Consider the following 23093-nt stretch of genomic DNA (forward strand, 5'->3'; position numbering starts at 1 on the left):
TAAAGGCAATCGGCAACAAGGGGCATTGGCATATAATCAGTGAACAAAGAAAGGTCACGGATTCGGCAGGCATATCAAATCAAAAAGTTTTGATAGAGACAGAAGGAGTAGAGCTGGCTGTAATCGCTCAGATGCATCATGAGTGGGTCGGTGTACCAAGAGATGTACGAAAGAGTCAAGAACGGACTGGGCGGAGGATGTACAGGGAAAGGGAAAGGAAAGCAAACCCAGATGCTGATACTCGGTTGAGAAGATGATGAAGTGAGTGACTGATTGAATGTCTTGATTACCTGCCTTGATGATGCTCAGTGCTCGGTGCTCAATATGAGAGCCAGCGAGCAGCAAGCCAGCCAGCCAGATAGACCGAAAAGAAAAGAAAGGAATCAAAGATCTTTGGATCAACGTGGCACTTCTGTTCCTCTCTCGCTGTCGCCTCGCCTTGTCGCAGGTGGTCTGGACGGGTGGTTCGGTACCTCTGGGCTACTGGTGACCTTTCAAGCTTCGGCAGGACTAACACTCTGCCTTGACTCTGACAGTGAGTGACAGGTTTGAAAAGCGCATTCCGTCGATAAAGCGCGCGTGCTCGAGAGTCGAGAGTGAAACACGCGCCGGAGTTGTGAAAAGCTCATTCTCCATTTCATCCCATCTGTTCCCCCATCCATGAATCCATCCGTCCTTCCCTCCCTTCCTTCCATCCACGCTTCCACCTTTGTTCGCCCTCACCCGAGACAAGATAAAGAGACAATACCGAGCCACAAGACGGGCAAGTCAAGTTAAGTCAAGTCAGAAGTCAACTTACTTAAGTCACCCAAGTCGATTCCCACCGCCGTCGCCGTCGCCGCCGACGGATCTACTTACTTTCCGAACCCGCCCTCGAAATCCCCTCGTGTGACCCTCTCTAGATTGATCGCCGCGGACACGTACGCCAGGTGGCTGAATGCCTGCGGCGTGTTGCCCAGCTGTTCGCCAGATAGCGCGATTTCTTCGCTCAGCATGCCTACACAGGAAAGCGCAGCAGCGCGCAGGAAGTCAGGTCAGGTCAGGTCAGGTCAGGTCAGGTCAGGTCAGGTGGAGATATACCGGGGGAAAAAAAATGAAGTAATATGGTGGGAAGACAAAAGAGAGGCAGAATTGGTGAGCCTCCGAAGGAAAATTGTGGACAGAGGCCTAGTTACAGACGGGTGGGTTTGGAATGGTTTCGCTCCCAGGACGGGCTTCTGACCTCAGAGCACGGGAAGAACGTCTGTGGTGAGGAATGCCAGACCGAAAGAGTCACTTACCGACGTGATTGCGAAAATTCGTGACCGTTTCAAACATGGTGTTCGCTAGGTCGAGGTACTTGGAGTCATATTTTGCCGCGCGGATCAGGGACTCGATGAGCCACAATGTGCACATCACGAATGTGCCTTCGCGGCCACCGACGCCTAGCACTCAGCAGCGTCAGCATCGACAGGTGGTTCATGAAAAGTGCGGGGGATAAGGTAAGAGGCTGGATACCCACCGTCATCAGTCTGCTCGTGATCATACCGAAACACAAACCCAGCGCTCGTGAGTCCCCCTTTTTCCGGCGTCCGCAAGATCCGGTCCAACGTGCCCACAAACTGCGGATCATTCGGACTCATGAAGAACACGAGTGGCGCAATCAACACCGCGGAATCCAACGTCGTGTTCGACTCGTAACTCTGCACGAAGCTATTCATCTGATAGTTGAATCCTTTCTGCATCACCTCCTCATAGATCGTATCTCTCGTCTGTAGCCATTTGTTGCGATTGGGACAGGGGAAGTTCCTCTTCTCGGAGAGACGAAGAGCACGGTCTACAGCGACCCACAGGAGAATTTTCGAGTAAGTGAAATGCTGCTTGGGGCCGCGGACCTCCCAGATAGACATGTCTTGTTCGGTCCAGACTTCGCAGATAAAGTCGGTGAGGTAGCGGATGTCAAGCCACTGGGCATAGAAGATGGGCTTGCCGTGTTTGTTGAACAGGTAGATCGAGTCCATGAGTTCGCCGTAGATGTCAAGTTGGACGTGGTCGGTGGCGGCGTTGCCGATGCGGACGGGAAGGCTGTCTTGATACCCACTGAGATGGTCGAGCGTGAGTTCTGGCAGACTCGTCGAACCGTCGATGCCGAACATTAGAGGGAGGTGGTGCCTCTCTCCGGCAGATGCTTCGGCGATCTTGCGCCATTCGGCAATGCGGGCAAAAATGAAGTTGATATAGGCTTCGGCTTCGGCCGGAAAGCCCATTTTGAGGAATACGTACACGGTGAAGCTGGCGTCCCGGACCCAGGAGTAGCGGTAGTCCCAATTTCGTGGCCCGCCTATGGCCTCTGGGAGGGAGAAGGTCGGTGCCGCGACAATTGCGCCTGTAGGGTCATATGTCAAGAGTTTGAGGACGAGCATGCTCCTTTCGACTTCTTGCTGGAAGCGCCCGCGGTAAAGGCACGCACGCACCCAGCTTGTCCAGAACTTGTAGGCCTCATTCTCGAGGTTCTTTACAAGATCGTTCGTGAGATGTGGAGCGACGTGGCGATTGCACATGATCATGAAGATCTGTTGGCCTTCTTGGAGGTCGAAGCGGGCGCGGAACGATCGTGGTTTGCTGTCAGTGTTGACATCTTCGCTGAGCTTGATCGGCTGGAACATTTTTGGTGGTCCATTGACCGGTCGGTCGTGGGTGCAGTATGTAGCGTGGAATTCTGGGATGTCGCCGCACCCATCCCTTTTCTTGTCGTCGGGAACCCAGGCAAGGGACTGGTGATAGGTGCCATCCTCGCTCTTGACTTCAGAGACTCGCATGGAGCCCTTGTGTCGTGCATAGTCAGGTCGGGGACACAGTTCGATATAAATGGACATTTTCCCACGGACGCACTCTAGCTTCCTCACCAGGGTAGACCCGCTCCATTTCTCTCTGAGGACTTTGTTGTGTTTGGATACGGCAAAGAAGTCAGTGAGATTGACCACGCCACCTTCGTCAATCCACTTTGTTTGAAGAAGGTTAGAAGATGTCCGATAGTTCTGTTTGCACACTGTACTGCTTTGCGGGCTGATCTTCCAATGCCCCCCGCCGCCTTTGGTTGTGTCAAGGATGTTGGCGAAGATAGATGGGGAGTCAAAGTGAGGCCAGCACATGAAGTCAATGCTTCCATTCTTGCCAACCAAGGCGCAGGTTCGCATGTCACCGATGAGCCCATAGTCTTCAATCTGGAGGGGTTTCGCATGTCGCGACATTTCACCCATGATGAAGCCAAACGGGTTATGGTATCTGGGACGAGGGTGAAAGAGTTAAGGAGAGAGATGGCAAAGAGGGATTGAGACTGGCAGATGAACAGGGTGCCGAAGCAAAAAGGAAGAATCTGGGGGGGGGACAGCTCGAACCGTCGAGAGTTTCGCATTGGATCACGGGGACATACCAAAAGAGACAAATACGGATGACTAAGGAGGGAGGGCAGAGTGGTAGAGTTGACGCCCAACACCAAAACTAGTGCTTGCTATTTGCCTGATTCATCAAGTCACACTGGCCTGCTACATATTTTTCATTGGCACGCAGGATGAAGTTATCTTTCGACTTGATATTGGTTGAAATCCGTGGCAGTTCATGTATCTCATTTGAGGTTGTTGTTGATAGACACTTTATGTAACAAGGACATACTTGTTAGTGGCTCGGATAAACCGTTCCGGCGCTAGAGTATGTCCAGTCACGTGAACGCCCAAACTGGTCTATTTGGACTGTTATGGGCTTAGCAGCTGACTTGCTGACACCAGATCTCCATATCACCCCTGTCTCTCAATCAAGTGCGACCCTCATTTATCACGAGCCATCATCTTCATCCATACCCGCCATATCTTGTCAGTTGTTCCCATCTCTCTCTCTCTCCATTCTTACTCTGGGCCTCAGGCTACCAGCCATTCGTTCATAGTCCGCCGCTCTTTCCACCCTGCGTCGCTTTCCAATGACTTGAATCCCCTCTTCCATATTCTCACTTGCCTGCCACGTCTCACGCCATTCCCATGGACACGACTCCCTACAGTGACCGCGCTTCGAGACCTGCTGTCGCTCCACCTACGGCTACCACTGACGAGGACTCCCTGTTCATAAATCCTCGTCGTAAGTACAAACGGCGAGGTACCGGCTCCATCTCCGACACCAAAAGCGAAGGCTCAGAAGATGAGGCAGGCTCCTCCATGTCGGAATCAGAAGAACACGAATTAGGGCTGCTGGACTCAGACGTGGACGCCGATGATGATGATGGAGAAAGTGGCTTGAACCAACATGAAAGACGCAAATACATCAAAAGAAAGAGGCGGCGTGACGGGCTGGATGCGAGAATTGCTGGCACAACCGGTTTGTCCAAAGACGAGGCCCGAGAAGCAGACAAGAACGTCGTCCGCAATCTGGTCATCAACGCCGTCCTCATCGGCCTGTGGTATTTCTTCTCTCTGTCCATATCCATTGTGAGTCTCGAGTGATCCTATTTCTGGCAACCACTGACCAGCTTGGCAGTACAATAAGATGATGTTCTCCTCCGATCACCTCGATTTCCACTTTCCGCTCTTCGCAACCTCGCTGCACATGGTTGTCCAATTCATCTTGGCCTCTTGTATCCTGTTGATATTCCCCTCCTTACGACCGTCTCAACCCCATCCTCCAGGATACGGAAACGAATCGCACTCCTCCAAACCACTTGTCACTCCTCTATTCTATTTTACGCGATTAGTGCCCACCGGTACGACGACATCTCTGGACATCGGCTTGGGCAACACCTCTCTTCGCTTCATCACCTTAACATTCTACACCATGTGTAAATCCTCGGTCTTGATCTTCGTTCTTGTGTTCGCCTTCCTCTTCCGACTTGAAAAGCCATCTCTCAAACTCATCCTCATTATCCTCACCATGACCCTTGGAGTGCTCATGATGGTCGCTGGCGAAACGGCCTTCCACGCACTCGGCTTTGCGTTGGCCATCTCCGCCTCTTTCTTTTCCGGCTTCCGATGGGCCTTGACCCAAATCCTCCTTCTGCGACATCCTGCCACCTCCAACCCGTTCGCCACGATGTTTTTCATCGCCCCAATTATGTTTGTCACGCTATTCTTCATCGCCTGCGTCTCTGAAACTCCATCCGCAGTTGTCACCGGCATTGTTCTCCTAGTTAGGGAACATGGGGTCGTCAAAGCCCTACTTCTTCTGGTAGTTCCAGGGTGCATCGCGTTCTGCATGATCGCGAGCGAATTCACACTACTTCAGCGTACCAGCGTCGTCACTCTCAGTATCTGCGGCATCTTCAAGGAGGTCGTTACCATCAGTGCCGCGGGGATCGTCTTCCATGACGAGCTGTCTATGGTCAATATTTCTGGGCTGATAATCACCATCATCAGCATCGCGAGCTACAATTACTTGAAAATTGTCAAGATGAGAGAAGAGGCACGAGAGAGATTGAAGAAGAAGGATGAGCAGCAGTATCGCGAGTTAGGTGATGAAGATGATGACGAAATCAGCAATGCCGCGGCGGCCGACTCGGCGTTACTGCGTGATGGCACCACTGTTGTACGCGATCCAACTACGAGCTCCAGTTCAGCTCCCAGGTCCGATTCCATACAGAATGGCGCTCTGGGACCCTCGGCGAAGAAAAAGGAAAATACGGAATAGAAGTCTTGTTTGTTGGCATTGGAATTTTGTACGTTTTGTCGGGAGAGAGGAGTGGATGCCGCATTTGTCCACAGCAGCTCCATTGCAATTCAATTCGATCCGTGCAGGTTTTATTCCCGCAACTTCTACGTCCTCTACTTAATGTTGTCCGTAATTCTTCCAACCTCACGTGTCTCTTCAGGGCACCGCGAGTCGCAAAAATCTTCCTTTTACAAAAGAAGGAACGACGCGGGACTTAGGAGTTCCTCATCTCAGGGGGGTCAGAAGAGGCAGCCTCACGTGCCAGGCTGGCACTAAATACCGAGGTACTTAAAGTGCTTAACCTAACCTGATTTAGCATAGTTCAATTGGCTCTGGACTCCAAGTACTGTACAAGTGCTCAGTGTGCAGTATCTCAATTGCGGGGAAATGGACTCTAGGTTGACTTCAGCACATACGATAGAACAGAAGGTCGAGACTACCTGTATCAGGTATGCAGCCTGTATTTTCTTGAAACAAGGTCTGAGTACCCACAGCTCATGAATCTGTCGGCGCGGCGTCCTCACTGTCGTTATTTTCATTGAGCTTTAAGACGCTCCCCTTGAGACTGAGTTCGATCTAGGCAGACACAGAGATATTGAAAGGGATGGCTCCTCTCTCTTCTTCGCAAACTCTTGAGATCCCGCTGCCCTCGTCCTCGTCCACAGTCGACCTGTACGTCATCGATACCGGAGCGCGGTTATGGGGTTTGCCGGGCTCGTCCATGATGGACCCTGTGCTTCCGGGCTTCGAGAAAGGAGAGGATGTCAAAGTGCCCTCGTACGCATTCTTGATCCACCACAGACAACCCAACATCCGCCTGCTGTTCGACCTGAGCCTGCGCGCGAACTGGGAGTCTGCTTTCCCGCCCGCGTTCGTGCAGGGGGTGCAGAGAATGGGGCTGAAAACCCAGGCCGGACGAGACGTCGCTGACGTGTTGTTGGCGCACGGCGTGGATCTTGCCGACATTGATGCTATTATTTTGAGCCATCATCACTTCGATCATACGGGAGACGTGGGCAGATTCCCAACCTCGACCGAAGTCTTGGTTGGTCCCGGCTATCGGAAGGCTTTCTTGCCGGGCTGGCCGGCGAATCGCAGACAGTTTGAGACAACATCCGACCTGTACGAGGGTCGTCGGACGATTGAGCTGGACTTTGCGCACGACAACCCAAAGGTCTCAACGATTGGAGGCTTCCTTGCTCATGATTACTTCTCCGACGGGAGTCTCTACATCCTCTCCACCCCTGGTCATACAGTCGGCCATCTCTCGGCGCTGGCACGCACGACGACCTCCAAGAACGGCGGCGCGTCGACATTCATATTCCTGGGCGGTGATATCGCCCACTCACACGCTGTGTTCAGGCCCAGCGCAAAACACCCGCTTCCAGCCCTGATTCCCGCGCCAAATGGTCGACCCTTCACATCTAATGCCTGCCACCGCAGTGAACGCATCGCCCAGATGCACCGCCTCTATTCCGAGCCAGAGGGCCAGGCGCTGTCCCGAACGACGCCGTTCAGCAAAGTTGCCGGCCCGGAGCACGATCTCGCCGAGTCGCAGCGTAGTGCAGACAAGCTGGCGAGCTTTGACGGCGCGCAGAACATCTTGACCATCCTGGCGCACGATGCGAGCCTGCTGGATGTGCTCGAGTTCTTCCCCAGGAAGGCCAACGGCTGGAAGGAGAAGGGGTGGAAGAGGGAAGGGCATTGGCGATGGCTGGCGCCGTGTCTGCAAGGCCATGCGTCATCGAAACTGTGAAATATCTCCAAAAACAGACTTTACCGTTGTCATTTCCGTCGCAGAAAAAGAATAACTCAAAGTTAGCGAGCAGACGTTGTGAAAATAGAGAAACACTCTGCAAAGTGGTCCCATGCTGAGGAGCTACTAATGGCGTCGTGGTGGTGGTGGTGGTGGTGGTGGTGCTGCTGCTGTATAAGAGGCGAGGTCTAATTTTCGGGCCCAAAAGACGCTCCATTCGGCGCCCGTCAAGTTTGTTTTTTCCTTTTCCTTTTGTAAGCGTACTATGTACGCTCATTTCGTTTAGTGCAAGAAACACACCAACCTGATGTTACATGTAGTAGCGGGCTTCATAGGATATTCTATCTCCGAGTAGGTAAGTAACACAACAAGGCAAGAATGATACTAGCTTGAGGATAACGAGTCACGGATAGTCTCTCATGAAGATTCTGAAAATATCGACACAGTTCATCCGTGTCACCTGCTAATAACTCTTCTCGCCGCCAATGCCAAAGCTCGTGCCACTGTATTCTCGCTCATTATGGGCCATCGTATTGACTCCAGCCATTCTGCGAGACGCACTCAACCGGGGCTTTGTTACACTTATACTTTTGATCTTGCTCAATCGCGATATTGAGTTGTTTGTACCTCTGCATTAGCCTTGTGCCTCTCATCGCCAGTCTCGGGAGCCCAGGTGTGGCAAGGGCATTTCTTATCGTCCGTAATTTTGTCTGGAGGTATGTCAGAGGATACAGGAATATTGTCTTAGTGTTGACCAGGCGATTTCATTCGGATTAAGCGTTATGAAGAAAATCGATGCCTCTCCTTTAATCGATCGGGATAGAGAGGTCGTCTGGGTGAGCTACCGCGGTCGTCGCCACAGCTTTGACGGTTCCCGATTCAAGAGGGTGAGAGAGCAATCTGGGTCTCCGGCCTGGAAGATCGCCCTGACACGGTGCTTCTTGGCCACAAGCCGCATAATGAACATTCCATCTCAATTCATAAAGCAAAAGACTTTGCCTCCAGGCGGCTGAACATTCCTAAATTACCGAATGCTGACCTCGACTTCGATACACCCCAAGCACGGTGGACCAAAGACGACAAAGTTCTCCTTACTGGCGGAATGGACTTGGAACCTATACTCCGCCTCTTGTTGGATGTCGACAGGCTGAACTACGTGGACATGGAGGGATTAGAACGGAGTACAGACTTTCAGTTCTCGGTGTCTTTGATGCGGTGCCTGGCCAAATGCGCATAGTCCTAAGTGTGCCGGCAGCAGGGCCCCGGATGTTACGCCGGGTACAAGTGCTCGTTGTCCAGATTGAAAGGGCTTAAGTTACACTGCGGCATTCCACCTAGCCATGTGGTATCGCACTCGAACACGCCAGAGTTCAAGAACATGTCGATGTCTGACATTTCAGGTAGTCTATTCGAGTCTCCATCATCACCGGCTGGACTGAGACCAACGTCTGCCGCTCGGGACACATACCTGAATGCAGGACAGCGACTTTGGTGTGTAGCCGATTTCCGAACGGTCTTTTCCGGTCCTTCCGAGAATGCATTTGCATGGACAGGTTGCCTGTCACTTGAGCTCAGAGACTTGGGGAGTGTTTTTAGTCGTTCGTAGCTGCGCTTGACATTGGTGAATATGGGGCACAGCAGGGAATACAGGTCCCGCCCACTAGGCTCCTCGAGCGTAGATCCTGTAGCCCGCTCCAAACGGTAGCACAGAAGGTCGAGGTATATGTCCAGCTTGGCAGCATCCCGGGCGACTCGGATGTCCCATTCGGGAAGCTGGGGAATACCCAGGCACAGACGATAGAGATATGCTGTGTTGCATATCAAAGCCCACCACTGCAGAATTGACAACTTTGGGTATTCCTCAAGAGGCAGCGAGAGGAATGTCTCAAATGCTTTCGAGGCAGAATGCAAACAGAACATCAGACACTCTCGACGGCTGGTGGTCAGGGCTATTATTTCTTCCGAGTCACTCGACAGCGGATGATTGCAGGGATTCAGGAGGTTCATTTCATGGCCATATGAAGCGGCGTACAAGCGTGCCAAATTCAGCGGCACACATTTTGACTGCTCTTTTGACTGGATCTTGTCCAGTCTCTCTTGAAACCTGTTCAGATTGGCCTCCATCTGAGCTAGACTGATCGAACTTGAATAATCAAATTTTGTGGGCAGGTAGGCACGATGTTGATCGTTTCCATACACATACGTTTGAAGAAGTGGCGATATCATAGTATCTGTAACGTACTCTGGCTCATCTGAGAGTGACCGGGCGCATCGCAAAAGGTAGTTGGTGCAATGGAAGTTGCTCGGTTTGCACCAAATCCAAGACGTGATCGTGGCAAGACAATAGCATCCGACGTATGCACGTCTAGCAGACCTGCTGTAGAATTGATCACTCGTTGCATCAGGAAGTAACGGGTCCTCAAGACTCCGTCCTCGTTGAAGTGTGCTCAAAGTGGCCGTTTCTGGAGGCCGGTCGAGTTTCAAGTCGACGCAAATGCTGATGGCAATCTGAAGCGTCTGGTAGAACTGCTGCTTGATAGGAATGTAGAAGAAGTGGTACCAGGCCAGGTAGACAATCAGGGCCATAAGGAGATCGATGCTCCTCTCGCCATCAATCATGACTGTCCGTAGGATTTGGTCTCGGAAGCTCTTTTCAAGCATTCTTTGTAAGTCCTTGTTCTCATCGGACGAGACCATGAGTATAGCATGTAGGGTGAATGGCTGAGTTGCCGCCAGTTCCTCGATCGAGACCTTTTCCGGTATGGGGACGAATGGGAAATACGCGCACATTTTCTGGTATTTGGATAGATATGAAGCCGCTTTGTCTTGTGCAAGGACGGCGTTTCCGAATAACCATTCTCCGGCCGGCATATGTTGCGTATTGCGCACGTCGTGGCCGTTGGGCACAGTGGCTGTTGAATAAGCACACTCGACATGGCTGCTTGAATCCTCGTAAAGTCCAGTACCATGCCCAAGACAACCATTTGCGCCAGCCAATGATATCCTTCCCCCAGACGTGCGCGACCTTTGCAGATTTGCGTCAATTTGCGTCGCGCCGAGGCTGCTCTCTGGTTGCGCTGTCAATTCGGCCACTTTCGCTTGCCGTGCGGTCACGGTGTCGAGGTCACCAGGAATCCTCCGCTTCTTCCGTGGTTTCGCTTCCTCGAAGACACAGCGTGCTCCCGATCGCTTGCACTTTTGGCAGATGTCATCCCTCTCCACGCAAGGCAGGCACCGGACCTTGAGATCGCGGCAAGGTTTACAAGCACGCTCTGCTTTTTTGATCCTTCCCACAACGTTGTTCATGGTGCACCACGTTGGTGGAAGGGCCGACTAGATACAGCACGGAATGCGGCACGCGCGTGAAAAACTCAATGGGTGCTTCACCAGCAGCGGTTGTCTTGAATCTTGCAGTTTGTCCTGTCCCAAGCCGAGTTTGACGATAAAATAAAACGCGGAACGTGAAAGTCGCCGGTAACAGTTGTAATGACGCAAGAATGGAACGCTCCAACGCCCGTGTCGCGAATTGATACATGTAAATGGGTTGTTATATTCTTACACTTATTGACAATTGACGTAGCCGAATTCAGCTGCTGCCGCTGGACCGAGTTGGGCCTCACATCGTGGTTACTCTCCGCTTGACCAGGGGGATCCCATAGCGAATGCTGCCGCCTCAGAGCACCCGTTGGATGTGCCATCCATAGCTGGAGGCCGCTTTTGTTGTACATTGAGAGCAAGACGGGTCCACTTGTTGGAGGCAGCACTAAGACGCGAATGGTCACCTCTTGCACGATTGTTGCTTTGACTTCGACTCGAGCGCAGTGTCTGCAGTACAGACCGAATGGCGAAGATTGCTAAAAGAAGGTGGAGATGCACGGAACGGGAAGACCAAGCTGGGATTCTTGTGGATGCTGATACTCAAGGTCCGTGGTTCCGCGATTCCTTTTAGTACTTAAAGCCTTGCTTCGGTGTAGATAGCTATAATCAACCCGACAAGCTCTTGATGGTTGTGGTGTCTCCACGGCATTTTCAAAATTTGCTTCTAGAGGTCGCCCCCGGTGTGACCTGATCAATCGAACACAACCCGCTATGGAGAACCAACCGAGAAGATACGGTGTGATTTTGTACGATGGTTTCCAACTCATCGATGTTTGTGGGCCACTCGACGTCCTCAACAGCCTTTCGGCCCGCGTCCCAGGCATCAGCCTTTCGCTCATTGCGGAGGATACCTCCCCAAAGTCCACCATCCCCAAAGAATGGCCTGCAAATATGGGAATGTCGCCTTTTTCAACGTCGCAGACCTTGCAGCCCACTCACGATTTCAAGACTGCCCCCGAACTCGATGTCCTCATTGTTCCCGGAGGCATGGGCTCCTTCGACCCCGTTAGAACCGGCAAACCCAATCCAGCCGTGGTTGACCCAATTGTCGAATTCGTGCGGGATCGATATCCAAAGTTGAAATATCTGCTCACCGTGTGCACAGGGTCTGGGATCGTTTCCCAGACCGGCCTGCTTGACGGCAAGAGGGCAACTTTGTTCAAGGGAGCATGGGAGGTCATCCCCAAGTGGCGGCCCCAGGTTCATTGGCAGCCGAGGGCCAGGTGGACAGAAGAGGGGAACATATGGACATCTTCCGGGGTGTCTAGCGGCATAGACTTGATGTTTGCTTTTGTGAAGCATATTCATGGTGATGAAATTGCCCAGGACATTTCGGTGTGGATGGAATATAGCAGGCAATTGAATCCCGACGATGATCCATTTGGGATCACCGTTGCAGAAGAACGCGAGTGAGACATGACTCAATAGCGCTACCTTTAGCCGTCGATGGGAATGCTGACCGACAGGATTTTCTCTTCGATATACTGCTCGTCTCCGTCCTTGCGTGGCAAATGACAGATATATTCAATGAGAATCTCGGTTCTTGGCTCTCCTCATCTCACATACGTCGAGCACTTTTCGTGTCCAAAGGGGCCGTTTCTAGGCTAGTCCAGGGTGCTCTGTGACATCGTAGGCGAGATCCGAAGCGATTCTATCCTTCTGTCCCTCGTTTTTTTTTTCCGGCTTGCCAGATCACATCAGCATGAAATATTTGTGGCAGTCTAAGGGGATGGGAAATCTGCCAGCGCCTGCTTGTTGGACTGCCCCGGTCCCTAATGCCTATTAGTTTTCCGTCCTTGGTATCTACTGTCTCAACTTTTGTTGCGCCTGCTGAAGGGCAATTGTCGAGAGCCTTGACCCTCTCCTCAAGAACCGCTGCTAAAAGTGTAGGAAAGACCGGCCTACATGGTAAGCACTGCCTCGTGTCGTTGAGCAGTAGTGCCAATACATTCTCTATTCTACGTCACTTCGGTGATCAGTGACCAGTGATAGGTTGGTATTCGTGAGCGCACTCCACCTTCGGACTGTTGTGTGGCACTATGTGGCCGTCGAAGATCTCCTGAGATATTGCTGGTTGGGAGGATCACGAGGCTGGGCACTTTCTGGACATTGCGAACTCTGTCCGGGGCAGAGAACGCCAAGAATGGCCCCCAAGGCACTAGCTCGTATTTGCTCGTATTACTTTCGCACTAGGTACTGAGTACTGAATACCAAGTAGAGTTTTGAGCCATCAGGCCACTCTCCACGCGAACTAATTCCACACTCAGACCGGACTTGCCTTGTCAAGATTGTCGATCGCCTTGCGAAGTTAACTTGACCACATGAACTAGGAATACAGAAACCACGAGGTATCCTTTTGCTAAGCTTTTCAGTTTTTATGATAGCATTTTGCGGGCGGGCCTCAGAGCAGCATCTCCAGGCTCGCCATGTACCCATTGAGGTAGACCTACTTGCGGGAAGAAGTCTTCGATGGGTAAATAGTCTACGAACCGCAGAAGATGCATGAAAATGCGAGAACAACCATAATTGACAACAGAGCATTATTTCTCGCCACTCGAGTGGTCGAAGTGCCCGCATCTTGCTGTGTCTGTCCTGTCGCACTAGGTCTGTCGATCCAAGACGTCGCCTGTGGAACAACCTGACTTGCTGTGGCTCCCTGACTGGCGCCTCCCAGTGCTGCTGTCGTTGCGGACAAGGAGCTCACTCGACTTTCGGTGCTAGAAGTGGCCTCAGCGGCGCGGCTCTCGCTTGCTGCACTCAGGCTACTGTAGAAGAGCTCGTCAGTCAGAATGGCGAGTGAATAGCTTTCACAGTCGAGGGCGACGATCCTGGATTCGAGGCTTATGAACAATGTATCCGTGGACGTCGCGTTGTAGTTGTAGCAGTCATTCCAACACCTAATTTTGAATTGCGAAGGTAAGTTAGGATGTTGAATTAAGCATTAATCTCAGGCTGGGTTTTGGATAGAGATGACAAATGTTTACTCACTGGGAGGAGCGTTCAAAGTAACCATTTGTGCACATGCAGTATCGTTTTTGGTAATAACTTGTCCCTCCGAATTCCCTGGAACAAGCGTTTTCTGAGCTTGTCGCCAACTGGCACGGTCCGTCCGCATCAGTACGGCATCCAGGGTAGGCGAAGCTCATTGTGCTGAGGAAACCGCGCGCCGAATGCCTTGCTGATGGTGTTGGTGTAAGACTCTCAGATGGGTTGGCGGTGCCCGCGCGATTTTGATCTTTCGCATGGTAGAAACTGAGGGCCGAGGAGAGTGAAGCGGTCACAAGAACTCACGAGACAGCGATACACACGACTAACAAGTACAGTACGCTTGCAGAGAGGCCCGCCAAGGCCCGCATATTAGTTGAACGTCTGGAGCGAGGGGATGAGGGGAGGGACGAGCAGGCGAGGCCGGGGCGGGAAATTGTACGGGTGTTTGCCAAGGGATTGTGTCTCCTTGGCAGCCTTTTTCCATTGGATCAAGTTGAGACATTACAAGGTCACCCCAAACTCGCGGTTCTTGGGTCGACATATAACTGGGGCGCTCAGGGCGCTCTCTCTACCAGAGTGAGTAACTTATACTCCTTCTTCCCAGGTCCCTTCATCTGCCGTTCACGGTCCGGCACACGGCATAGCGGCTGGGCCCGCCTGGCGATGAAAGCTTTCTCGTCGACTTAGAATGCCCCGGTAAACTGCCCGCGCCTCCAATGCCATTATTAAGGCAGAGGACGAGCAACACTTCCAGTTCCGCTCTTTTACTCGGAATATTCACCAGGGCAGAGTTCACCTTCCCATGACGGGCGAATCCACAGTAAGCGATCTGCAAGCATGCTAAGCATCGCCGAGGTTTCCGGCCTCATCGCCGCAGCTGTGATGATAGGTATATTGACTCACCTCTTTTGCACTCTTGGATCCCTTGAGGCGACTATTAACTGACAATGGTTGCAAGTCCAGTACGGGCTTCCGGCTGCCTTGATCGTGATCTTGGTCAAATATGTCGGGACCGAGAACAGTGCCGTGACATGGTATCCCTTCCCAGATATCACCAGTATGAAAAGAGTCTAATCTTTTCAGGTCTGTCGTCAATCGCGCCATCTCCACAACGATCTGGCCACATCTTGTCCGCGCAGACGCTGTCAATACGCGCCAAGTCCCACTGATAATCAAAATTCCAAGTTGGGCTTCGACGGTCGGTGCCGCCTTGTTGGTTCTAGCTAGCATACTTACACCTCTCGGACTATACGAGGAAATCATCCCAGGCGGACCCCAGGAGGTCGAATTCCAATATGTGAGAGATCCAGGTCCCTGGGGTAGGGTCACCATGCCTCGGCCAGATTCCTGGTTTACTCGATATTGCGAAATGGGCTTGACGATCAACTGTCCAGGCCAGTATCAAGGCGTCTACATGAAGGAAACAGAGCCGGGACACTGGGAAAGCGTGAAGACCGACGAGAACTCTACTATCAACATCACGATCCCGGCGAACTTCACGACCATGTTTACCAGCGCAACTTCGGACAGGGGGAACACTGTGTCTGGACTTTTTGACATTCAATATCGGCGCTGGAAGTTTGACCAAGTCGGCATCATAAACAAAGGCCAACCTTACGTGAAGGGCGACAGCCGCTACATTGGGACCTTGATCACACAGGACCAGATCTTACTCACGGAAGGACTCATAGTTGATATGAGAGAAAATCCAGGGGTTGGGTTCCGAAATCACACTATCCCGGTAGGACTGGAACACGGCGGAACCTGGGCCGAAGACATTACTTGGATCGAGCCGGTGACAAGATGTGCGGACACTAACTTGTCCATCGAAGTGAGGACCGAAAATAATATGGATTTCAGCGATAATTCTACATTCTATGTCGTCGACCGAGGTGCTTTCCTTGGACTAAACACGACAGCGCTGGAATCACCTCCCTGGATTGACAATCAGACTCTCGACCTATTCGGCCGCGCTCACAAAGCCGCTCGTATGCACAATGTGCTCGTTGCTTCGAGCCTCAACGTTCCTCTCCCTGCCAAACAAATCCTGCCCCGAATGGTGGTGAACGATACCAACAGTGCCCCGCCGGGCATGTACCTTGAGACGAAGATGGATACGATTTTGCTAGGTCAATTGACCGGTATTGGCGGCGCACCGCCAGAAGTACCCGAATATTATGCAGGAAACTCGTCTGTCCCATTCGTAAATCACTATCCTAACGGCTACAAAAAGCTTCTAGCCTTGAACTACTCTGCTATCAGTATGTCCCCAGGCTTTCTTTCATGGTCGATCGAGAGCTAACGTATGTAGCCCAGATATGCAGGGGATACTACGAGATAGGGACGACCGACAATGACTGGAGGGCCAACAACATCACCTACCCCATGGTGCAATGTGGCTTCGTTCTCGGAGCCCCCCTGCAAGCGCCCAACGAGAACCTTTCATTGTCAACATACACCGGCATCGAAACGTATCGGAAGAACCTTTATGTATGTGCCTCCAGCGTAAGAGCTAGCATCAAAACTGTGACTTTCAGTTACAACGGCACGGGAGGACAGTTCGCGAACCTTGAGGTGCTACGCGTCACAGACAAAGCCTATCCTGACGAGAAATCTAAACCGCTATGGGCCGCTGAGCACAGCTACGACAAGGTCATGCGGTTTGATCCTCTATGGGGCATCGTTGACGATCGCTATGAGAACTTGGGTTACAAGGACGGATTCTACACTCTGCGTGCAGAACAGCTGTGGCTTCCCACAAGTCCTTTTGTGAACCTCAACTTCGGAGAAAGAGAAGGATATGACGCGTTAGCCGGCGCTTCCGGGTTCGCCCGGCGGCTAGGAAATCTCTACGGCGGCTTGTCTGACCTTGACGGGCCTGACTACAGTGGACAATTTGATTACACCATGCTGGAGCGCTTTCAGCGACTATCCCACAACCAAACCGTGGCTGCACAAATACCCAGCCTGATTTTGACCGACGGACTTGCTGCGGGGTTGGTGGGGACGAAGACCTCTATCTCTGGCAAATATGTCCAGTGGCCCGCCAGCTTGGCCGTTGACGATACAGATCGCGCTATCCCACAAGCGAGCGTGATCGAATACAGGCGCGTCATCCGGTATGACCTACGATACGCCATCCCCGCATTTATCGTTTTAGCCACGTTGCTCTTGGCTCTTGTTTGGGCCGGCGGGATCCTTGTTTCATGTCGCTCCATCCTGCGTACGCTGAAGAATACGTACAACCAGACCAGCACCGGCCGTCTGGCCACCAACCTACTGCAGCCGGGCCAGAGCAATCCGACGCAACCGTCTCGCGAATGGGTGAGAGGAGATGGAAGGCTCCCTTTGAGATTCGGCTATATCACTGCTCCGGAGAAGGATGAATTCTGCACCGTCATCGAAGCGCCGTCTGATGCCAAGCCCCATCCCGATAGCGTGTCGGCGCCTGCAGTGAGAGACAGTGAGACCTTAATTACGATCACCACTAAATGAGATGGTGGTAGCCACAGGCACGGTATTACTGTTGGAAACGAGGAAAGATCTCCAAGAGTGCTTTTAGTGTTGTGCATCGTGTGATCCTAGATTTGGACATCCATATTGAGATGCCGGTCTCGACGTAAATGAATGAGCGATATGGCGTCGCCTGAGCTGCGTGAGCAGCGCTCACCTTCAATGCTTTCTAAGACCAGGACGAGTGAACTGCTAAGCTACGCCTACAAGTACATTCCAAGGGCGAAGCGCTACAGCATTTCCGTGAGGAGATAAGCATTTCCGACAGCGGTATCGTCTTGGAAAAAGTCTTGTTGGCAACATCCCTGTTCGCCACCCAGTGGATCAATTCCGGTTCACGAACAGCCACTGAGACTCGTTCTTTCTCGCAGGAGATGTCCGTCACCATTGGAAAGGGCCCATTATATGATCAATGCATCATGCGACACCATCAACGTATCCGATTATTTGCGGAACGCTTACTGCGCTGCTTAACCTCCTTAATCCTGGTACCTCTGCAAAGTGATCCTATGCTGCGGAGCTACTAATGGGGTGGTGCTGAGAGGAGAGACAAGGTCCGATTTCTCGCTCAAACCCGCTCTATCCGGTGCCATCAAGTTTGGCAAATCTACGGAGTTCTATGTACCTTCATACTTCATTTTGTGCAGTGCAAGAAACGCTCTTACCTGAGACGCACTTCTGTTAGCCTAGCTACTTTTAATATTCAGCCACACCCCCCAATTCTACCGAGCCTATTTAGAAATCTATGCGATGCTGTTTGGGCTTCCACAAGCTGGCCGGTACCCAGATAGGCTCAATTTCTCCACCTGGATCTCGATCTAGCCTTGCCGAATTGTGTTTGCGATCGAATGGCTGTGGATCTATCCAAGATTTATCCCATTGTCGGGATAACATCCTTCCTCACAAGAAGTGAAGTCGCCACCGAACCATCCTCAAACACATTCGACTGGTCCGAGTCTCTGATAGATGTCTCAGTCCCAACGCTCAGCGGGAAGTTGCCCTGCCTCCAGTCGTGAAACCTAAAGACAAAGACAAAGATAAATGATAGGTTGTGTCTTGAAAGGGTCTCGTTTGTAGCGACCTCATCCCAATGCCAATGGGCATCGACATGGCATGATTTATATCATCGAGACGTTGAATCTCAAGCTTTTGCAGGTGGCTTTGTAGCTTCTCGTAATTCATGTCGAATATTCCCGCCAGCTCAGGTTCCTGCCGTTTGTTGCCAAACTGCATGGTTTGACACTGCAATTCCATAAACCGATAGCCGTAGGGTACGGGGAGTTTATCTGGTCCAGCACAGGCCGTCTCAAGACTCAACGGTGCATATATTCGGCGCCTGTAGTCTGCGCATTCAGATCGACCAAACGTTTTGAGTAAGTCTTTTTGCTAACGAAGCATAGCCAACACTACTACAGTAACATCCGCCCATTTTGTGGCTCTTTTCCATAACCTCGCAGCAGCACGGTTTTCGTCTTTCTGAATTGCCGACGCTTGCAATCATCAGGTAGGATAGCAAGCCTTTTGCTAGGTTCTCTCTGACGGCCCCTGTCGATAGAAACCAAGTTCCAATCCTTCCGTTCTGAATGCTGTCAAATTTCTTTGGTTCTGGATCGAGTTGAATGGCGGATCTGGAAATCGATAGGGATCAAGACTTTACTTTTCCACGCCACAGTTAAAATTTGGAAAGGCAGAGGCTCAAATGCTGCTGGGTTCCCGAGGAGTAAATTGACACCCAGGCAAGATGCTCTTACCATATTGGACGTGTAAGAAACGAAAGGTGGCCATTGGAGACTTTCTCTATATCTATTTTGTGGTATAACGTCGCAATTGCTGGATGATGCTTCATCTTTTGACCCCGCGATGCTTGGTGCTGGCTTCAGCAAAAGTGACTCCATTTTTCAGGTCCTCTGCGACACGTTGATCTGCCTCTAGCTGTGCCGGAATGAGCTCCAACACCTTCTTCGCCATAGCTTTCGGAAGGCATACAACACCGTTGATATCACCCACGATATAATCGCCAGGTTCCACCACAGCGTCAATGGTATCATCGTAAAGCCTGAGAGGCACGTTAATCTGTGGTGGGACAATTAGCACATGAAGCCATTTACCAACAATCTTTTTCATCTTCCTCAAGAGGTGATCATACCTCACTCACACGCACAACCTCATAGGGCGCGGTCGTTCCAACATCACGGGCAAAGACCTGCATTGGTCAATCTTTAAACCTTCACTTTAGAGCGCTAGAGGTATCACTGGATAACCTAGCTTTCGGTGTTCTTGGACATCACGAATCCTTCCATCGACTACCGTCCCCGCAGCGCCTGAGGCTTGAGCTCTTGTACTCATCAAGCCACCATAAACGGCATTGACGATTCCTGGAGGAGATGACACGAAGACCACTGCGCCTTTGGGAATTGTATCGATCTGGAACAGGTCATTACCCAAGCCACAAGATCATTGGACAACCTCGACGAGAAGGACTAACATAGTGACTCGCAGGCTTGGGCTCATTTTCATAGTTTTTGCGGACATACTTCACAGTATATGCTGGGCCAGCCAATTTGGCCTCACCTTGCCTTTCGGGTGACCACATTGTGAGCCCTGGTAAGAACCCGCCATGCGGGTGCTTGAGTTTCATCAAGGCATCCGAAACATCACAGCTTAGCAAGGTGTCAGTTCGTGGTAGACCCAGTCCCCCTAGGGGAACTTACGTCGTGTACTGCCGGAGGGCTGCAACGATTGAGTCTTGATCAGCCATGCTCCGAAAAGTATGTGAATACATCAATCTCAAACCCGAGGGACGTGGGAGGATTACTTGTATCACGACGTGATCGTGGAAACGGGCAAACTCCGGGTCAAATCCCGATGCTGTACCTGGCAGGAGCCACAATAACACAGCATTGCCCATGAAATGCTGCAACAATCCGGAATAAATTTCTCTTTCTTCAGCGTACTGAGCAAGCAAAAGCTCGCAGACTCCAGTATGGGATCTATACCGAAAGTTGCGATCGTCTATGTGGTCGACCCGTATCATGAAGATGCCATCGCCAAACTTCAAAGTCAACGTAACTTGACTGTCATTTTACCGGGAGATCCGCGAATCAAATCCTACCACACGGACGCGACGCATATCCTTGTGAGATCCGAGACGACAATCGGTGAAGCGGACATTCTCAAGGCCCGCAATCTCAAAGCTATCATCAAACAAGGCGTCGGCGTCGATAATATCGACCTCCAGGCCGCACGAAGGCATGGTGTCATTGTTTGCAACACCCCCGGCATCAATAGCGAATCCGTGGCCGAATTGACGTTGGCGTTAGCTTTGAGCATTGCTAGGAGAGTTTGTGAAATTGATAGACGGGTGAGAAATGGGGAGAAGGTGATCAGAAGCAAGACCCTGGGCCACAGCCTGTTCCGCAAAACTATTGGGGTCATCGGCATGGGAAATATTGGCCGCGTTGTTGCAAAGAAGTGGGTTGGAGCAATGGAAGGGAAGGTGATTGCCTACGACCCTTATGCCCCTGATAGTGCATGGGACGATATGAAAGACGTTCAGCGAACTGCTCAACTGGGCGAGCTTCTGCAACAGGCGGACCTGGTCAGTCTACATGTCCCTCTGACCGAACAGACTCAGGGCTTGATAAGAAAGGAGGAGTTCGCGATGATGAAGAGTAACGCGATTCTCATCAATTGCGCAAGGGGTGGTATTGTAGACGAAGAAGCCTTGCTGGATGCTTTACGCGAAGGCCGGATCTTGGGCGCAGGCCTGGATGCGATGGACGTCGAGCCTCCAAGCCTCGAGAAGTACGGCAACACTTTACTGGATCACCCTGGAGTGATTATGACGCCGCACATTGGCGCCTCTACCATTGAGAACCAAAGCAGAAGTGGGATCGCAGCCGTCGACATCTTATGCAAGCTGCTTCGAGGCGAGGAAGTAGAAAGCCGCTTAACATAGTGTTGGAATACAAATGCAGGCCATCAGAACAGCTGGACAACTGCCTTCCTCCCGAATCCTGCTGATTGTGGTACCCTGGTCACTCGGCGCCGTGGGGGACATATTGTGCTAGTGAAACACCTTGATATTCCCTTGTAGGCGTTCTCCAATTTTACTGCGTTAGCACCTGGCTCAAAAGATCCGAGCTCGTACGGCTCATGCGTTTCTCAAATGGTTGGACACAAAATGTGAGGGTAAAACCTGTTGCTTTGGTGAAATGCGCTTTGGTGGAATACGAGCCGAGCTGTAAATGACCCCGGAGTTTGGCCCGGACAGTTTCCGGGGCAGATTCCGTCCTTTCGCTTGCATGCTCGGCGGCACTCGGCTATGCTATTGGGGATTGGTGCCGTCCTAGTATACAAATGGGGCAAGGGCGCGTTCCCACAGCCCTGTGGTGCAAGGCTAAAAGGACTTGGACGACTTTACTCCGTAACTTCGTTTTTTTTTTTTTTTGAAGGTAATTGATAGACCTCTTGGGTAGAAGAATGTCGGATACTTACATTTACGTCACGGCTGATACTGCCCAGAAGTTTGCTGAAGAGCTTCTAGAGTCAGCTGGATGCCGAAAGGAAGATGCGAGCATCATCGCACAGGCTTTGGTGCTGGCCGATCTCCGGGGAATCGATACCCATGGCATCAATAGGCTACCGGGGTACCTGGACAGAGTCAAAGCTGGTGTCCTAAATGTTACACCGGATCTTCATCTCATTCAAAAAACCCCGGTAATGGGGTTAATCGACGCGCAAAATACCTTCGGATTCCTCGCTGGATGTAAGGCTGTCGATGAGGCCATCAACATGGCTACGACCTACGGGGTTGGAATTGTGGCCGTCAAGAACAGCGGCCATTACGGGATGGGCGGCACATACTGTTTACGGGCCATGGAGAAAGGCTTTGGTGCAATGGCATTCACGAACTCGTCTCGAAGTATGCCGGCCTGGGGCTCCAAGGAGCCACTTCTCGGCACGAGTCCCTTTGCAGTAGGACTACCTGGGGGCCAAAATGGCGACTTTCTCTTGGACATGTCCCCTTCTGTGGTTGCTCGGGTTGGTATTGAGATGTCTAGGAAGCAAGGTAATGGCTGACTTTTTCACAGGGGAAGATCCGGAAAGCGGCAAGAAGAGGCGAGTCCATACCTGAAGGATGGGCGCTAGATGAAGAAGGGAGAACGACGACAGACCCCGTTGCAGCTCTAAAGGGAGTGGTGCTCCCTATTGGGGGGCCGAAAGGCTCCGGGATCGCCATGATGATGGACATTTTTGGCGGTCTGATGTCCGGGGCATCTTTCGCTGGAGGAGTCAACGACCAGTACCACGTCCTCGATAAGCCACAGGGCGTTGGGCACTTTTTCATGGTGTTTCGCCCCGATGTCTTTCTCGAGTCGACAACGGAATATACTCAGCGGATGGACCTGCTCATGCATAAAGTTCGGACATCAGACCCCGCCGGCGGTGTTAACCGGGTATACACTCCTGGAGAAATCGAGAAGTTAACAGAGGAACGTCGCAGAGTGGATGGTATACCATTCACGCGCGAAGAGGTCAATAGGCTTGAAACTTTGGCTGAAGAATGGGGTTGCGGCGTGAAACTAGGGCCTCAAGAAGTTGTCGGCTCAATCCAGTCAAGAAATTGAAAGAACCACTTTGCTCACTTCGAGTGGACGAGGAGGATGTTGTACTATAGACTTACAAGAGATGGCGAAATTACACAAAATCTGGCCAAAAATCATCCGACTTCGACAATATCGAGCTTTGGAATATAGTGCGGCGTGAGGGCAAAGTAGCCCGAAAATGG

General features: G+C 51.7%; 9 protein-coding genes across 9 annotated transcripts; 6 read left to right on the plus strand and 3 right to left on the minus strand.

Moving 5' to 3' along the window:
• Nucleotides 1-854: 854 nt before the first annotated feature.
• On the minus strand, nucleotides 855-3239 carry A1O5_06456 (uncharacterized protein; the record flags this gene model as incomplete). The annotated part of the gene is made up of 3 exons (XM_007747050.1): nucleotides 855-997; nucleotides 1281-1424; nucleotides 1502-3239. The coding sequence occupies 3 exons, from the start codon at nucleotides 3237-3239 to the stop codon at nucleotides 855-857; spliced, it is 2025 nt and encodes a 674-aa protein (XP_007745240.1).
• Nucleotides 3240-4010: 771 nt separating this feature from the next.
• On the plus strand, nucleotides 4011-5646 carry A1O5_06457 (uncharacterized protein; the record flags this gene model as incomplete). Its single annotated transcript, XM_007747051.1, has 2 exons — nucleotides 4011-4454; nucleotides 4504-5646. The coding sequence occupies 2 exons, from the start codon at nucleotides 4011-4013 to the stop codon at nucleotides 5644-5646; spliced, it is 1587 nt and encodes a 528-aa protein (XP_007745241.1).
• A 625-nt stretch (nucleotides 5647-6271) lies between these two features.
• Nucleotides 6272-7423, plus strand: A1O5_06458 (uncharacterized protein; the record flags this gene model as incomplete). The annotated part of the gene is made up of 1 exon (XM_007747052.1): nucleotides 6272-7423. One exon carries the CDS (start codon nucleotides 6272-6274, stop codon nucleotides 7421-7423), a length of 1152 nt encoding a protein of 383 aa, XP_007745242.1.
• Nucleotides 7424-8692: 1269 nt separating this feature from the next.
• On the minus strand, nucleotides 8693-10729 carry A1O5_06459 (uncharacterized protein; the record flags this gene model as incomplete). The annotated part of the gene is made up of 1 exon (XM_007747053.1): nucleotides 8693-10729. The coding sequence occupies one exon, from the start codon at nucleotides 10727-10729 to the stop codon at nucleotides 8693-8695; it is 2037 nt and encodes a 678-aa protein (XP_007745243.1).
• A 783-nt stretch (nucleotides 10730-11512) lies between these two features.
• On the plus strand, nucleotides 11513-12214 carry A1O5_06460 (uncharacterized protein; the record flags this gene model as incomplete). The annotated part of the gene is made up of 1 exon (XM_007747054.1): nucleotides 11513-12214. The coding sequence occupies one exon, from the start codon at nucleotides 11513-11515 to the stop codon at nucleotides 12212-12214; it is 702 nt and encodes a 233-aa protein (XP_007745244.1).
• A 2412-nt stretch (nucleotides 12215-14626) lies between these two features.
• On the plus strand, nucleotides 14627-17284 carry A1O5_06461 (uncharacterized protein; the record flags this gene model as incomplete). The annotated part of the gene is made up of 4 exons (XM_007747055.1): nucleotides 14627-14678; nucleotides 14748-14823; nucleotides 14873-16050; nucleotides 16101-17284. The coding sequence occupies 4 exons, from the start codon at nucleotides 14627-14629 to the stop codon at nucleotides 17282-17284; spliced, it is 2490 nt and encodes an 829-aa protein (XP_007745245.1).
• Nucleotides 17285-19144: 1860 nt separating this feature from the next.
• A1O5_06462 (uncharacterized protein) lies at nucleotides 19145-20060 on the minus strand (the record flags this gene model as incomplete). Its single annotated transcript, XM_007747056.1, has 5 exons — nucleotides 19145-19375; nucleotides 19449-19505; nucleotides 19556-19726; nucleotides 19788-19962; nucleotides 20014-20060. The coding sequence occupies 5 exons, from the start codon at nucleotides 20058-20060 to the stop codon at nucleotides 19145-19147; spliced, it is 681 nt and encodes a 226-aa protein (XP_007745246.1).
• Nucleotides 20061-20285: 225 nt separating this feature from the next.
• On the plus strand, nucleotides 20286-21260 carry A1O5_06463 (uncharacterized protein; the record flags this gene model as incomplete). Its single annotated transcript, XM_007747057.1, has 1 exon — nucleotides 20286-21260. The coding sequence occupies one exon, from the start codon at nucleotides 20286-20288 to the stop codon at nucleotides 21258-21260; it is 975 nt and encodes a 324-aa protein (XP_007745247.1).
• Nucleotides 21261-21784: 524 nt separating this feature from the next.
• A1O5_06464 (uncharacterized protein) lies at nucleotides 21785-22932 on the plus strand (the record flags this gene model as incomplete). Its single annotated transcript, XM_007747058.1, has 2 exons — nucleotides 21785-22345; nucleotides 22396-22932. The coding sequence occupies 2 exons, from the start codon at nucleotides 21785-21787 to the stop codon at nucleotides 22930-22932; spliced, it is 1098 nt and encodes a 365-aa protein (XP_007745248.1).
• Nucleotides 22933-23093: the final 161 nt, after the last annotated feature.

Source organism: Cladophialophora psammophila (assembly GCF_000585535.1).
Source record: "Cladophialophora psammophila CBS 110553 chromosome Unknown aczJe-supercont1.9, whole genome shotgun sequence".
NCBI lineage: Eukaryota > Fungi > Ascomycota > Eurotiomycetes > Chaetothyriales > Herpotrichiellaceae > Cladophialophora > Cladophialophora psammophila.